Source organism: Xenia sp. Carnegie-2017, unplaced genomic scaffold (genome assembly GCF_021976095.1).
Source record: "Xenia sp. Carnegie-2017 unplaced genomic scaffold, XeniaSp_v1 HiC_scaffold_6, whole genome shotgun sequence".
Classification (NCBI taxonomy): domain Eukaryota; kingdom Metazoa; phylum Cnidaria; class Anthozoa; order Malacalcyonacea; family Xeniidae; genus Xenia; species Xenia sp. Carnegie-2017.
In genome coordinates this window covers 12,070,948-12,087,876 of record NW_025813526.1, presented here as the reverse complement: position 1 = coordinate 12,087,876, position 16,929 = coordinate 12,070,948, and the positions used below count along the sequence as shown (strand labels likewise).

At 34.6% G+C, this 16,929-nt stretch overlaps 1 protein-coding gene across 1 annotated transcript; it reads right to left on the bottom strand.

The window, feature by feature from the left end:
- Nucleotides 1–9,548: 9,548 nt before the first annotated feature.
- LOC124458215 lies at nt 9,549–11,510 on the bottom strand. Its single transcript, XM_047008266.1, has one exon. The coding sequence runs from the start codon at nt 11,450–11,452 to the stop codon at nt 10,394–10,396; it is 1,059 nt and encodes a 352-aa protein (XP_046864222.1). The 5' UTR covers nt 11,453–11,510; the 3' UTR covers nt 9,549–10,393.
- Nucleotides 11,511–16,929: the final 5,419 nt, after the last annotated feature.

The following is a 16,929-nucleotide window of genomic DNA, read 5'->3' as shown; positions in this document are numbered from 1 at the left end:
TCAGCAATGAAATCGACAGTCTCTACACATGTCATCAGACCTTTATGATCACCCAGCTGATGGTACGTGATACGTGATGGTACGATGATATTTAATCACAAAATACGAAGCTCTTTGTTTTTGTAATTACGAGTTTTGTGCATACAGTGTGGCATTATCACAGCCACATGGTAAATCTAATCAACGGGAAGGAAGTAACGTCTCTTGCAAACAGACTAGGGCATTTTATAAAACAAAGCAATATGGCCACCTGGTAAAGTGCCGACCAAATAATATCTCTATTATTGCAGTGCAGCGAAATAACAGACTGAAATGCAGAAAACTCATCAAGATACCCATATTAAGCACTTCTTTAATGATGTAAAGCATAAGATTAAAAAATATTCATATGTCAAAGTTATTCTGCAGCTAACACTTTTCGTGTTTTTTTTTCTATATTCTCGACAATTCGAGCGGTAACAGTTCGTAAAACGCTTTCAAATTTTAAGCAAAATATTGCACTTAAATTTTTCATTTTACAATTCTAGTTACGTCACATACAAACATTTTTCAATATTCTTTATGCGGCAAAATATTAAAAATTTTGTGTAGGCTCATAGCCGTTCACAATGGCTGCATCAAAATTGTATAATAATAAGCAATTATTGAATGAGGTTGAGCTTGATATCTAGAATTATTCAAACCAAAGTCTAAATAATTCTTGATGTCATGTGAAAATCGAATTGAATAGTTGTTTTTTATTCAATGAAATGTTATTAAAACATATCAATATAAAACATTTTTAAAACCTTCGCTAATTTATTATTGTCAGACGGTTTATTCAAGTCGTTTTGTTTGACTATGTTGTAAATGTGTTCAAGGCCATCTTCGACGCTTTTTTGCTGTTTTCCCCATCCTTTTCGTTTAAAAGCTTTTGCTTATCGTTCTTAGAAAAAGTGGTAAACATCGTTATTTTTTTTCAAAACCGGCTTTTAATGGCGTCCATATTTGTAGGAACTAAATCTGTAGATATGACGTCATAATTTCAGATATCAAGAATTATTTGCAGGCAGCCGAATCACAGCCAAAAATTCTCACATAGTGAAAAATAATAGCTACATCTTATTATACATATAGTGATTTTTGGTGGACACAGATAAGTGGACAAAGCAGTGAAAGTTTAATTGCATCTGTTGGTTAAGTTTAAATTACTTTTTTCTTTAACCGTACGGGAATTTGACTCTTTTTCTCGTTTAAATGGACTTGATAGACAACATTGTCTCTTGAAATGTTTAAGATACATATTTGATCCTGTAATTAAAGTTTAGTATTGTAAATTGACAAGTGCATTTTCTTCACAATTTTTTGTGTCAGAGAAAAACTGCTGCTATAATTTTAACAGCCTGCTCACATTAAACTCAGTTAGAGAAACATAAAAATTTCGGTTATTCATATTGATAATAATAAGCAATTATTGGATGACGTTGAGCATGATATCAAGAATTATTCACACCGATGTCATTGTTATCGGCCGAAGCAAAGCTAGGTATTATCAAAACATATCAATATAAACCATTTTTCAAACCTTTGCTAATTTGTTTTTGTCAAACAGTTTATTCAAGTTGGTAAATGTGTTCAAAGCCAGCTTGACCGCTTTTTAGTGTTTTCCGCATTCATTTCCTTTAAAAGCTTTCACATCGTTTTTAGTAACTGTGGCAAACATTTTTGTAGTCACAGCCTGTAAATAACAATTGATTTTAAAGAAGGTATTAAGGAAAAACTCACAAATATGAATGTTTTCCCTTCCCCCAGCGTCTCTGGTGTGAATATTTGACATGACATGATACACTTCATAGATAAGATATAGCTCAGGTTATAAAGGTATCATGAAGACTCATAATCATTGGTTGAAATGAACAGCTTCTCATGTAATCAACGTAATTCTATTACTGTTTTCGAACCTAAAAATATTTACTTTGTATAATGACCAGTATTCATTATCCAACGATTGATTGATCAATGATCATGTAAACTAAAAAGCCACAAACATTTGTTTGTATTAGCATGGCACCTTAAGAACACAGATTCATTTGTCTAATGAAAAACATTTGAGAGAGTGCACATAGGATTTTACTGCCAGAAATCATAGCTAAAATTTCATTGGCCGTATTAATTTTAGAAACATAAATCTGCTTACCATACGCCATATTGACATAGACTTCCATGTAAAATTCCATAAATGTATAGTTGCAGAATTCCATTGAGCGCACAAGATGCGAGAGTGTGCTCAGTATGAATCATATTCCTCATGGTTTCCCAAGATATGCATACCATCCATGACTGGTGAAACGTTTCATGTAAACGGCATGAATTGTATTTGTCCCACTGCGCAAAGCAGTTATAAGGAGGTGTCAGTTCTATTGACCGTATTTTGATGAATGTGAAAGGCATTAAGCCTTTTCCAGCTGTAAACATAATTTAGAAATTGTTGTTTAAAATTGATTTCTGCAGCATATTAGTTTCACAAGTTCCTCCTCTTAACAAACAAGACTTGTGTTAAAAAATTAAGTTGCTAGGGTCTAATGCTAAAATACATGAGAGAAAAACGTGCTAATTAATAAAAGCAGGTTGATTCCATGTCTATTCATAGCAATCTTTACAATTTGCATCACACTCCTAAGAGTTTGACTTATTTTTTTACCATCAGTAGAAATTAGAAAGAAATTATTATATACAAAATTCGAAGCAAATATATCAAGCAGTAAATGTTTGTAGATGTATATCGTCTAGGTTAGTAGAGTCCTTAGAAGGACTGTTTTTTGTTTTTGACTGACGTTTCGACAACTGTTGCGGTAGTCATCGTTAGAGTAAAGACAAGTTCCAACAAACAATTTTCTAGTACACCTGTAAATTTTTATTCAGTAAAACCTGTTGTCAATTGAACAAATGAGACAGTTAAATTCATATTTGAGGAATTTATAATCATAGAAATACTTTGTTCATAAATCATCACATATATAGTGAAAAAATCTACGCTAATGCAACTTGCTTCAGCTTTTACATGCATTTTCCATCTATTACCATAATAATAACATGTGATGATATTTTCCGACTTTATACCTCTTGCACTATTAAAAACTCCACTCACAACATTTGTCAAATAGTCAGAGATTATTAAGATTTGATAATTTGGAGAAATAAGATGGTTCTTTTCCCTCTCCAAACCCACTTGGTTTCTATGTCTCTGATTCTTTCTTTATAAACCAAAAATTGGAAAGACAGTGACACCCTGGTTAAACATGGCCAAATGTCATGTAGATAGACTTCAAAAATGTTCAAAACAAATTCTCCAGTTGTTTATTCAAAAGTATTGTAATCTGAAAACGACTTCATCGTAGGCAAGATAATCAAGAAGGGAATGATGTTATTGTAGTAAAACTATAGATATGAGTTCATTGCTCATTGAACTAGGTAGCAGCCTTTGCGAACCTGTCAACAAGCAACTGTATTTCCGATGCAGTGTGAGCCACCAGAGCACTGTCGTCCGCAAACAGCATCTCTCTGACGAGGTGTTTTTTGTTCGTGAATTTGCCTTGAAGTGGAGACATTGAAGACATCTGCAGTGTGTTTTGTCTGGATGTAAATCCCTTTGTAAATGTCTTTAAAAGCCACATGCAGCATAGCTGTCAGGTAGAGCGAGAATAATGTTGAGCAAGAACGCAGCCTTGCTTCACACCATTCGTCACGGCAAATTGTGATGAAATATCTTTCCCTTGAACTACTTTTGCCTGCTTTTGCCTGCGTACCATCATGAAGCTCCCTCACCAGGTTTAAACCTTGTCGGTGCAGCCAAACATCTTCAGCACACTCCATAGTGCTTCCCTTGAGACTGTATCAAAGGCTTTGGTAAAGTCAATAAATACAGCGTAGAGCTCCATGTTCTGTTCCGTACATTTTTCTTGAATTTGGTGGAGGCAGAAGACCATATCAATAGTACTTCGATTTCTCCAAAAACCACGCCGTGTCTCAGGTGGTATCCGGGTACTTCTGTACTTCTCTAAACGGTTGAGGATCACACGCGCCATGATCTTTCCAGCAATCGAAAGGAGAGAGATTTCCCTGTCATTGCCACATTCTTTCTTACTGCCCTCTTTAAAGATGGGAACAATGTTAACATCCTTCCAATTCTGTAGCATAACCTCCTCTCTCCAGATACGTAATATCAGTTCATGCAGTTTCTCCTTTAGTCTCAAGCCTCCGTGCGTCCAGACCTCGGCAGGGACTCCACATCCACCAGGGGCTTTATTTTCCCTGGTACGGATGATTGCCGTCAACAGTTCATCGAAGCTCAGAGAAACATCAGGGCTGATATTTGGTAGTTCATCTAGAGCATCTCTGTCCACAGATCCTGGCACATTCAGTAGTTGGTCAAAGTGCTGAGCAAAACGGTTCAGGGTCTCCTCCTTTTCTTCCATCACTGTCACACCATCTTGGGCTAAAAGCTGAGTTGTTCCTTTTCTGCATGGTCCGTAGATCTCCCTTAGGCCGCTATAAAATGCCTTTATGTCGTTTAGATCCACTGCTTGTTTTAATCCTTCCGCTTTGTCTTCCCACCATTTTGACTTCATGTTCAGAGTGTAGTTTTAAAGTTCGCTACGTGCTCTGGAAAGGCGACCGGTGGTCGCACGAGTCTTACGTTGTAGTCCTTGTGCTTTGGCCTCATTCATTTCATGAAGCAGTGCCTTTAGCTTAGCATACTCCTCGTTGAACCAATCCTGGTATGTCCGTTCTGGCTTTCCAAGAATTTTCTCCGCAGTCTCATACACAGTTGTCTTCAGAATCTCCCACTCCTTCTCAAGACCAGCATCCTCATTTGCTGTGTAGTCCAGGTTCTTTCCCATCCTCTCCTCAAACTCCTGTTGGCACTTGGGGTTCCTTAGTCTTCTCGCGTTCCGCTTAGGTGGAGGCTTTCCTTGGGTTCTCCTTCTTGACGGTCTCACCCTTAGAGCTAATTTTGACCGGACCAGATTGTGGTCTGTTGCGCAGTCAGCACCTCTCAATACCCTACTGTCAAGGACATCGTGCAGGTTCTAGTGATCACATAATCGGGACCTCGGATGCGACCTCGGGTGCATCCAAGTAGTTTGATGATGAGGCTTGTGTTTGAAGACAGTGTTTGTGATGACAAGCCTGTATTCGGAGCAGAACTCCATTAGGAGTTCACCGTTGGAATTACATTTGCCGTTGCCATATATCCCTTCAACATCAGGCCAGTTTTCGGCTTCTGTCCCAACTCGAGCGTTAAAATCACCAGCAATTATCAGCTTATCGGTGTTTGGGACATTCTTGATTGTGTCTCTCAGATCACTATAGAACTCCTCTTTGGTCTCATCAGGGTTTGTCAAAGTCGGTACATATTCAATCACAATGGTCACGGAACATCTCTTTAGCAGTGGAAATCTCATAATCATGATTCTATCAGAGATCGGTGTTTGATCCTGCTCAAGGCTCTGGGCTATGGCATTTTCCATAGCAAACCCCACTCCAGATTCCCTTCTCTCATTTACGTCCTTTCCTCTCCAGAAGAATGTGTAACCATCTTCTACGATGCTGTCATACTCTGGCAGCCGAGTTTTACAAAGAGCAGCAATATCAATATTATATCTACTGAGCTCCATAGCAACTAATGCTGCTTGTCGTTCTGGTCTTTTTGAGCCTTCTCTGTCCATCAAAGTTCTAACATTCTATTCAGCTATACTCAGACGCTTCCTGTTGTTACCTTGAACTCCTATCTTACTTCTCACTGGGTGCCAGAGAGGGAGCAACCTTGCGCAAACCTTGTTGACCCGGGCGACGTTCGAGCCGGTATTAGAGTTAGTCATCTGTGCCATTTCCATAAATCTGCTTGCGAAGATTTTTAGTGGCTCCTGGCTTTCGCAACACCAGGGACATTCTCTCGGCAGGTAGGAAAGGTTATCCAGCGGGCACGAACAGGTCGAGACATGCTAGTATTTCCACCCTGCTGCAGCAGCTGGCCGGAAAATAAGGCTATCACCACAGTACAATTGTGACTCCTGCACTTGGGACACAAGATGTACGTTTACACATTGTATGGATTGTATTGTAGAGTCACCAGTCTCTCAAACCTAAATAGGTTGTCTTCTCTTTCACGCATGCACGTGGCTGCCAACAAAAATGAAAGCTCCAACTGTAACTTGTGTGTAGAGCTATTTGTAAAAGTAGCAGCAATCCATAAAATTGATATTCATGATAATACCCATCACTTACTTTACAATGCATTTGTAAATAAAGGTAAAGTTTGTCTTCTTTATTTTTGCTAGTATATATTTTGATGAAAAAAAGGTCAGGCTATGTTTTATTTCGCATGTTTTTGTAGTTTGTACACTTTGGCTCCCGTTGGGTCCAGATCATGTTGATCTCATTGCATCGTTGAATAATCTTGGTTTGTTTGGTGTATGAATTCACTGGAGAATATGACAAAGCTATGGAGTTTCACCAAAAGGCTTTGGAAACTGCACAAAAATCTCTAGGTCCAGATAAAGTTGAAGTTGCAGACTCTTTAAATGCACTTGGATTGGTGTGTTATATACTGAAAATTATGACAAAGCTAAAGAATATATTGAAAAAGCACTGAAAATTTGTAGAAGTATATTTGGTCAAGATCATGCCAATGTTACCGCATCTTTGCACAATATTGGCTTGGTGTACGAAAATATTGGAAAGTACGAAAAAGCTAAAGAGTTGCATGAAAACGCATAAGAAACTCGAGAAAAAACTTTAGGTTTTCATCATGTCGACGTTGCTGCGTCCTTGCGTAATGTTAAAGCAAAAGAGTGTCATGAAAGAGCACTGAAGATTGAACAAAAAATCATTTCCTTCGGTAAAGTTTGATGTTTGTGCATCTTTTAAATATAATCGAGACATTGAAAAACTTGATAAAGCGAAAGAACGATGTAAAAATTACTAAAGAATTCTAATCAAATTATATGGTCGAGATCTTTGGTGGAACAAAATCGATAATTGGAGAATGTCATATTGAAATATGCATGTCTTTCCGTGTGAAGTTCTTTTAAAATCAATTATTCCCCTGATTATAGCAGGCATATGTTCATAAATTTGTCGCAGAATGTTCATTGTATATTTTGTAAAGAATAGAATAGTAGCTCACGTTAAAGATTACAATTGGTTAACTACAGAGGAAAAAATAATGTAATATAATCTTTTGAGTACTTGAAATTCTTTAGTACTAAACAGAGTTCTAATCCTTCATTTATCATTTTCCAAGATAAAGTTTGCATTTAGAAACATATAAGTGTGCAAGGGAAATAACTATTGAATTCCTTTCATCAGCTGAATTAATGCCTACGCTTTAGATGCACAAAAAACAAAGACTATAAGTTTTTCTTAATTGCGATGGAAGTAAACGTCTACATTCAGTACCGTAAGCCCCTGAAAGATTAAATCTCAGTAGCTATTTCCTTTTTTTCTCTTAAAAAGGATATAGAGCCTTTATTAAAGTGAGTAAAAACACATATTTTTTTAAAATTGAGCCTATAAATGGGTACGTTACAACCAACAGTTCAGTTTTAACTTTTGATGAAGTTCCAGGGCTCCACACAAATAACCAGGTATTTCTGATGCTTTCTGTTCGATACAGTTGTTCATAGGAATAAAAACACTCTCTGTCTGGGTGAGATGGTCTCGTTATAAGCAAAGAGCTGATATAATTCTCTGACTAAGCGACTAAAAGCTGTTGTTTTTATTTTGCTCTAGTCGTATTATTTTATTCTTGAAGGTTTGGCTATAACTTCTTTTTCTTACTGGTGTGAAAGGTAATTATTTCCCAAATCAATAGAGCAACAAAGTGACTAAATAAATGTTCAATTGAATATTTAACGTACTGTTTTTCAAGTTCTACCTGCCTACAATAATTTTTTCTTCTTGTCTCGATCAAAACTTTCAAAAATGACTTAATCGCTCATAAAAGTTAGCAACGTGACAAACCTTGCCTAAAAATGATTTTTTGCCTTTTAAACATGCAATTCTTCGGCAAAACACCATTTTATGTAAAAAATCTTGGCGATTAAAAAAACCAAAACATGTTTTTGCACATGTTTCATTCACTTTTAATTTAAATACTTTGAAAATCACCTGCCTTTATGTAATAGGTAAAAGTGTCGTCTCCTAATTTAAAGCAAGTGCTGCAAACCAAAATAAGAACTTCGTATGAAGAATAGCGTTTTGCAAAAAGCAATAAAATTTAGCTATTAATTACGTGTGTGTAGTTATCTTTACAAGCAATATGCGCCATGTAGTGTTGTTATTAACTCTTGCAGCTACGTTGTTCACAAGAAAACCTGACAATTTCGAGAGAGCCTCCTTCTAATCATGATATTAATTTTGATAAAGTGGCTCCATGCTATTTTATTTGATAAAGTAGCTAAATGATAAACAAGATCTTTGCTTCAAAAACATTTTGATTACTCGTTCTATAGAAAATTTGATTTTAAAGCTATTAATTTCATACAAAAAATATTTTTCTTGCCAACGCCATTAAAAGACGGTAGCTACTTATACCATTTTGTCCACTTCCTTTTTCTTTGTTTCATCGTATGCCCTCTCTCAATAAAAATAAATCATTAAGAATGCTGATTTCCCCCCGTATGACATCTCAGTGCAGAAAATAAAAATATAAATTTAGAAGTAGCTGAAAAATTTATTTAATGCACGCGGTTGCTTGTAAAAATATATTAACCAATCCTCGAAAGGTAGGCTTATGGTTATAAGCAACTAGGAATATCCATTTCTCATTAGTTAACAGTGTAAAATTCGAAAGTTATATAAATTTGGTCTTACATAATTCTTTTTATACCAAGATTTGACGAGCATTACTGTAACCTTGATTTTTGTTTTAAATGCCATAGCAGATATATATATATTTTGACTTGTTTTTCATGCTGTATGCAATGCTATTTTGTCGTGTGTCCTTTGTAAATTAACACTTTGATAAGAGACTTTTATAGTTGCCTTTAAAAGCGAACTCCTTCTCTACGAAGCATTTACATGCGATAAACTGGAATCGGTAACGAGTAACGAGTGATCTGTTGTTGTTTGAAAATTAGAATCACGTGACTAGCGTTGTGCTCACTGTGCTAGTGACAACATGGCTCATTGGGAAAAAATTCTGCTTCAATTGCTGCTCTCAAATGGGCATTGGTCAATGAAAGTGCAACCGAACACAGTATTTTATCAAAATGTTAAGCGTCATTCTGTACTTTTTGCAATGTCTATCATCGTCATATTTTTATAAGCTCTTTCAACCGCGTCTCGAACAAGCTCTTACCATGTCGTTTTCTATTTATCAAATAAATCCAAAACTTCCTTATTCATGTGCGTTGTCTTTTTGACTTAAAAGCAGTAGAATTTTCATCTGTAATAAAAGCAATTTCTTCCTACGTTCATGTTCGTTCATGTTTAATCGGACGAAATCGACACAATGTGGCACATGTGCATGTCACAATATAGCTCATCAATAAGCAACTCGTCTCTAAATTTTCAATACTTTAATGATAAAGTAGACCACGATTTAAACAAATTAGAAGCTTTCAAGCCATGCTGTTAGGCACGCGTGTAATATTGTTTTCAAAATGTATTATCAATTAGGTGCAAACACTTATGTATATACTAAGTTATTATTATTATAAGTTCGAGTGGTTGTTAATATTTTCACAAAGCTGTTTTTATTTGGAAATCACTTTTTTAAACTCATTACAAGCGTCAAGTTCCGGTTTGGGAAAGGGCAATTCAGAGTCCGAAATGATTGAATACAAGGTTAAACTGTTTTTAGCCCTCGTCTGCCGGGGATTGCCTTTCCATTTGCAATAAATATTAAACAAATTTAATATATTCCCCACTTTAGACAAATTTTAACATATGCCTTTTTCTATTAATACAGAAAACAGCTTTGTGAGTTTGCTTTTAGTAAAAGTGTGGTGAAACCAGAAAGAAGTAATAAAAATATTACATGTTTAGATGCGAATATCTACGTTTCTCTTACTACCATTGTATCTTATTTTTGTTGTCGTAAAAGGTGTTAAGGTTTGTTTTATTGCGTTTTTTTTTATACGCAAGGTTAAAGATAATTTGCTTTTTTGTTTAGTTGCTTTAGTAGCTCGAAGTTTAAGATGCATAAGTTAAAAAGCTTTTCTTGAAAAAATCTCTATACGCTTTTACTGTTACTCATTTTGATAGTGTAGTGGCACATTCACAAAGTTGTCGTGATAAATATTGACTTCATATGAACAAAATAAGCGTGATTGTAATTCTACACGCGAGCGCGAAATATTTAAGCGAGAAACTTTCAAGAAAAACTCTTTTTGCGGCTCAATGTGCGCTATCTCCATGACTTCGCCGTTTTGTTTGTTTTGTCAGTCGTGTTTGCTGACACCTGATCGTACCAACTCACTGAATTACTACCCCCACTAATACTCTTACGTCTTCCTGTTGTCAAAATCCCATTTGGTTCAATTTGAGCATCGTTTGTTTCGTAAATAGGCGACAATGCCCGTTTGCCTATAGTTGGGTTACGGCCATTATAAGAACGAGATCGCGATAGAGTTGGACTTTGAATTATTTTGTTATCAATTGCATTCCTTCCTATTGGAAGGCTTGCAATTTTAAAATTAGTCCGATGACTATAGATACGAGGTATATTGTTATATTGAACACTTGTGTGTGATGTCGCAAATCTCTCCTGTGTGTCTTTGCTCAATTTTGGGTTTGTAGAAGTTGAACTGAACCGTGTGCGTGTACTATTACTTAAAGAAAGCAACTTTTTCTTCGATAACGGCGTCAAAACCTTGACAGTAATTATTAATCGCTTTGCCATTTGCATAAGAGCACTCACATCATTGACACTCATCGCACGAACATCCACTTTGTTAACGCGAATTATTTCATCTCCGACTCGTAGCAATTCAAAATTATCAACATCTGTTCCCAGTATAAGTCTTGATACAAAAACGCCGTCTCTTCTACTCCAGCCATCACCTTGTCTTATCAAAAATCCCAGTGACTCCCCAGGTTTATGATGGAGTTCAATAGTTCGATGTAGAAATGTTCCCTGCTTTGAGCAGATCTCTTTCACTCCTAAAACACGACGAAATGAATTAGGAACCAACTTTACAGATAGCATCGACTGGGTATCGCTTTCTGTATCGGGATTTTTGATATCTTGAGCATTTCGTAACGTAAAGAAATCATCTTGTTGCTCAGCGTCTTTCATTCTCAGGAACTCTTCTTGTGAAAGGCTGCTGAATCGTCTAATATGCTCAACTAACTGATCATCGTCGGATGAACGAGTTTTAGTTTTACTTTGTCTATTATTCGCACGACTTCCATTCATAAACGATTTTCTTGGGCTTTGATCACGATGCTGTAACGCCATACTCATCTTGCCACAATATGACTTCACAAATAATATTTTGTGGCAGATAATTATACATTATTCACATAGCCAATAGCGATATGCCATCAATGACAGGTGTATAAACAAACTAACTTTGCCACACATTTTATAATTTTACTTCCCACGTGCAACGTGGTCACAATGATTACATTATTAGTAAAATGACGTAAACTTTCTACTTCTTTTAAGATCCCAGGTTATTTATAGAAGCAAGACGCCCACGGTATTATATTCTTGGCAGGCAATTCAAGATATTTTTGTATCATTAAACCTAAATTCAAAAATGTTTCAAATTCAAATAAAAGACATTTAAGAATCAAGAGCAAGACTTTCGGTGAGTTCCATAAAATTGTGCAAAACAAAATGTGCTGTGTATCATGTAGAATATCTGTGTAATAGTTGATGGGCTGTGAAGAATAAGTTAAAATATTCAAATTTATTTTCTTGCTTCGAACACCGTGCTTTGAAGTCGATCATACTGGGGTACTTCACATAAGGTTTTTTGAAGCTCTAACAGATAATAAAACATCACAGCATAAAATATCCAAATATAAACTTCTTCATAAATCTATAAAACATTAATTAATTCGCTTACAATGCCGGCTTCCTTTGCCTGGGTACTATTCAATAGTCTACGAGTTTAATAAGCTGTTATAATTTATTTAAAATAACTAGCACTTTTAAGGACATACATAATATCTTAACAGACTTAAACTATTATTGCAATGTCCATATTTTTGTATTTTCGTTGGAGAGGTAATTGTCGTTGACGTTCTCTATGATAAGTCCTCTTTAAATACCATATACGTTACATTATGCACCTTTTCAAAACATCACACATATATTATTTAATTTTGTTTTGTCAGTTCCCGTATAGACGACTCTAAATCCACGATTTTTAATGTCTAGTGCAGCTAAAGACGTGAAAGTATAATATTTTATCGATTTAAACGAGAAAAGTGTTAAATATTGATTGTGCGATAAAAATAATATAAACATCTCTTTTTATCCAAGTTTCCAAGCGAGAGCCCTCAAGTTATTAATTCCTTATGTCAAAATTTGCTTATGGTTGTGTCTTCGTCGCATCCTCTGTATAAAACGATTAGATCATTGATCTGTTACATTTATTTTGTATGTAAAGACTAAAAAGATATTTCAGTGATTTCATTTGCATGAGAAAAAGTGTAAAAAAACTTTGCGGCAAGCTGCTTTTTCCAAAGTGAAATGAATAAATCATCGTTTACAATGATCAGAATAAATTACGACACAACGAAGTGTTGTTGATCGAGAAATATACACCTACATATGTAGGCGTATAATGATGACGTCTGTTTGTCTACGATCATTATATCATTAGCAATACAGTACACTTTTATAATGGAGTGAGGTAACGGATAGAAAAATTTTGCCTTGTAGATTACAGTGTTGAAACAAATATAAAATGGCTTGCGTGTACGGAGAGAAATTTCAAGTTTATATATACGGAACTATACCGATGAGACGATAGTAATATACCGATGAGACGAAAAATTACATTGAACTTACCTATATAAAGCCACGAAAAGTAAAATTTCTGTAGTATACATTTTCATATTTTTATTATGTTCGAACAACGTCATTCGAAATTTAAAAGCACAAATTTAGGTGATTTATAAAAGAAGAAAAATCATAAATCGACTCTATTGCATAATGTTGCTCACATTTATTGTAAAAACTCGTTTCTTAACTAGCTATAGTTTAAATATTAGCAAATTGTTTCTACAGCATATACATTCCAAATGAAATTTAAATTGCAAATAATATCATTTTTGATTGAAACGTAAAAACCAAAGAGTTTTATAGTTCAATAATTCAATTCATAAAAGATATTCTTGTTCAAGAGTTAGTACATTGGAGAAATTTTACAGCAATTCTTAAAGACTGTTGATATAGATAGTTAAATTTTATATATATCTTCTTGGGAATACACGTATCTTATACCAGTCTCGGTAAAAAATCTCACTTTTACTTCTACATACATTTATGAATTGGGTAATGTCGTTTTGTTCGTTTTGCAGTACTCAATTTTTGCCTTTAATGTATTTTCTGGATTTTTTTTAATTTTGTTTAAATTCAAAAAAATTAAAGGAAATTCTTAAAAATTCTTAAAAATTAGTTTTGTAGCAGTTAATTTTTGACTTTAATATGTTTTTTAGAGTTTTTTAAAAAAATTTTTCATGTCGGCGTGATATGTATAGCAAAATTAGTTTTCATTTCATGTACTTACCAGATTAAATTATAGATGTGGTACTAATTGAAAATACTAAGGTCCGTTTCAAACTTTGTATTTAAGGCCCGGTTCAAACGTCGCATTTTACATGCGCCGAATCAAATCTGAGTTTTAGTCGACTAAAATAGTTTTATGCGTAGTTTGATTCAGACGTCGAATTTAATAGTCGCATTTATTATAGTTATGCTTCCACTTTTTCATAGTTTATTCATTTTCTTGTACTAATTTTCTAAAATGGCGAACAGAAAAATGTTGAGTTTATGCATTTCAAATATGATTCGTGTTAATAGGAAAAGACGAATATTGATGCATGTTACAGCAAATAAACTATTAGAAACGAGACGGCAGCTTCTGCAAATTTCCCATGTTTTTCTACCGTTAACTGGTCAAAAAAATGCCTTCATACGTTGCCCTTCTTATCGATCATGTCGAAGACAAGATAGAAATTCCAGCTGGTGGAAGAAAGTTTGGAGTATTTATTCTGATTCAAAAAAACATTTCGTGTATCTCGAGGAAACTTTCCTTGTACATATAAATTTTTTTCACTTTAAACAAGTGTATTTTGTTAAACTTGTGCACGAAATACAAGGGCCATTACCATCACTCGCCGCCGCCATGTTTTTACAACTTCGCGCATGGCATTTAGCATGGAAATAATTGATTTCTGCTTAGAAATATCTTAAAATAAATTATGCATTAAATTCGGCTCATGTAAAATGCGACGTTTGAATCAACATCGAATTTCCGTCGAACATTCGACTAACTCAGTCGAATATGCGACTAAAGTCGCATTAAATTAACATCCGTCGAATTTAATTGATTCAAATGTCGCATTTTACATGCACATAATTCTCGCATTTGATTCGGCGCATGTAAAATGCGACGTTTGAACTGGGCCTTACATGCGCTGAATGCATTTAAAACAAAAGAAAATGCGATAAAATACCTCATTATCTTTTGTTTTAAATGCGTTCGGCTAATGTAAAATGCGACGTTTGAAACAGGTCTAAATAGATAATAATTTGTTATCTTCATTCTTCTGGGGCCACTGAATTCATCAGTTCTGCTAAAAACGGACAATTGTAATTCATCTATCTTCATGCATGGACTCATATCCGAAAAAAATAGAACGCTAATAGGTAATAGGTTGAATGATTATATATAGAGAGATTTCCATACAGATTTCTTTTAAAAGTTAAAGGCCTTCACAATCAACGTTTAAGTTTTTTTATAAACATGTTTAAGTACTTTAGTAAAGAAAAAGTTCAATTATAAATTGAGTCTTAGGCATGCGCTGATGATGACGATCTATGATGAGGATTGAAGCAAGAATGTTAATAGGGAGAAGAATGTCTATTGATACATTCAGCTGTACATGACTGATTTCTTTTCAAAGTGAATTAGCTTTCTAAATTTTTCTCTATGTAAATTTAGAAAGCTTTATAATTTTTTTCTTCTTTCATTTACTGTTTGATGCACCATGAACGAAAGCATAAATGAGCCTTGTGGCATACAAGGATTAAAACCCCCGTTATCTTATTCAATGTAGGAATAAAGTCTTCTCTGTACACGGTGTAAGAAGTGAGTCATTTTTCCTACAAAGTACTAGTTTTCTAAAAAAACTAAGTTAAGCCAATTCTGACTGGCGTTTGAATTTCTCGATAATTATAGTCTCGTCACTTCATCAAAAACCCCCTTGCACCAAACCCTCTGCACACTTTAGTGCTAGCCTAGTTTCAACACAGCTCTTAAACTCTTAAACTCGTTCTATCATACATTTCTTTCAATTCCCGTTGTACCGAACCAGTAGAGCCTCTTGCCTAAGGACCAACAGTCTTCAGTTGTTTATCACACATTCTACATTGCATATTAACATTTTCCTTCTCAATACTTGCTTTAAATAATATTGTTCTTAATATCTGCTCCAGAGCTTCAATAACAAATCACACATTTCCCTCTCTCAACTTAAACCATCCCCCATCTACAAGCAATCTCTTTTCTATAAAAAAAACTCTCTTCATTCAACTTTTCAGCCCGTTTCTTGAAATTTTTCTTTGTCTTCTACCTGCAATGTTTGTTTAACGGTCTTTAACATTGATTTGTTATTTTCTTCAACATATTTAAATAATCGATGTTCCCCTTTACTCACACAGCCTATCATCAGTGTATTTATTCATCTCCTCCTTTCTTTTTTTTTTCTTCTTATAAAGTTTAGCCCCATTTCATATTTTGAAATACTCGAATTCTTTTCCCTCCAATCCAAAGCCCTTTATCATTTGTGACTTCAATCCGAAATTCCGGCAGAGTATCTTATTCTTCTTATTCCCTAAACATTTATTGCCTTTATTATATTCTCTCCATACAGCTGCAATGCTGCTATATATCTTCTCTCTTCTTTCAGTTCAATTTGTTTAATGCAAGTTCCTTCCAACACAATTAAATATTAGCATCTATTTTTGTGTAACTCATACATTGTTTGGCCATTTGGAAAAAATTTCCTCGTAACTAACCTTTTTCTTTTCATTTAAATCCAAAACAAACATTTATCTATTCCAATGTATTATGTCTATATCCATGCACTTACAATATCTTTAGAAAAAACTTCCATCAATCAGTCAATCAATATTTTTTCTCCTGTTAGAATGACTGCAGACATTTCTCAAAATATTTTCAAATAGCAAAGAGCTAAATATATCTCACAAACCCTTTTGTGCTTTTAACTTTCACTAGTTGATAAGTGTCGAAAACAATAAATAATTTTCTTTAAACATTTACAATACAGGGAAAGAAATACGGTAGATGTAAAAGCAGTTATCCATACAAGCTATTTTGAAAAAACATCATTGTGCATTTAAAAGCAAATTACGTTTGATTTGGTTTTCGAAAGCATTACAAGAGTCTACATTTTTAATTGCTGATTTTAATGAGTTCCAAACTTTTGCTTGATTTGGTATGTTTTATATATATTTCGCGATATGTGTCAAACTGTTCAGTGCAATGGTTAATCACATTTTGCTTGTTTCTTAACCTGTATCCAATACTCTATCCTTTTGACAAATTAGTTAAAGGAGTCATTACCAACACAAATAGCAAAGGTTGCAACTTTCTCCTGGAAAATCCCTCCTCCCATTCTTACTTTACTTTTTTAGTTCATGTTAATGCCATGCTCCATTCCTTAGTAGGGACTATATAT

Bases quoted from the DNA above. Each gene is read 5' to 3' on its own strand.
- LOC124458215 (XM_047008266.1), bottom strand. From the start codon at position 11,452: ATGAGTATGGCGTTACAGCATCGTGATCAAAGCCCAAGAAAATCGTTT.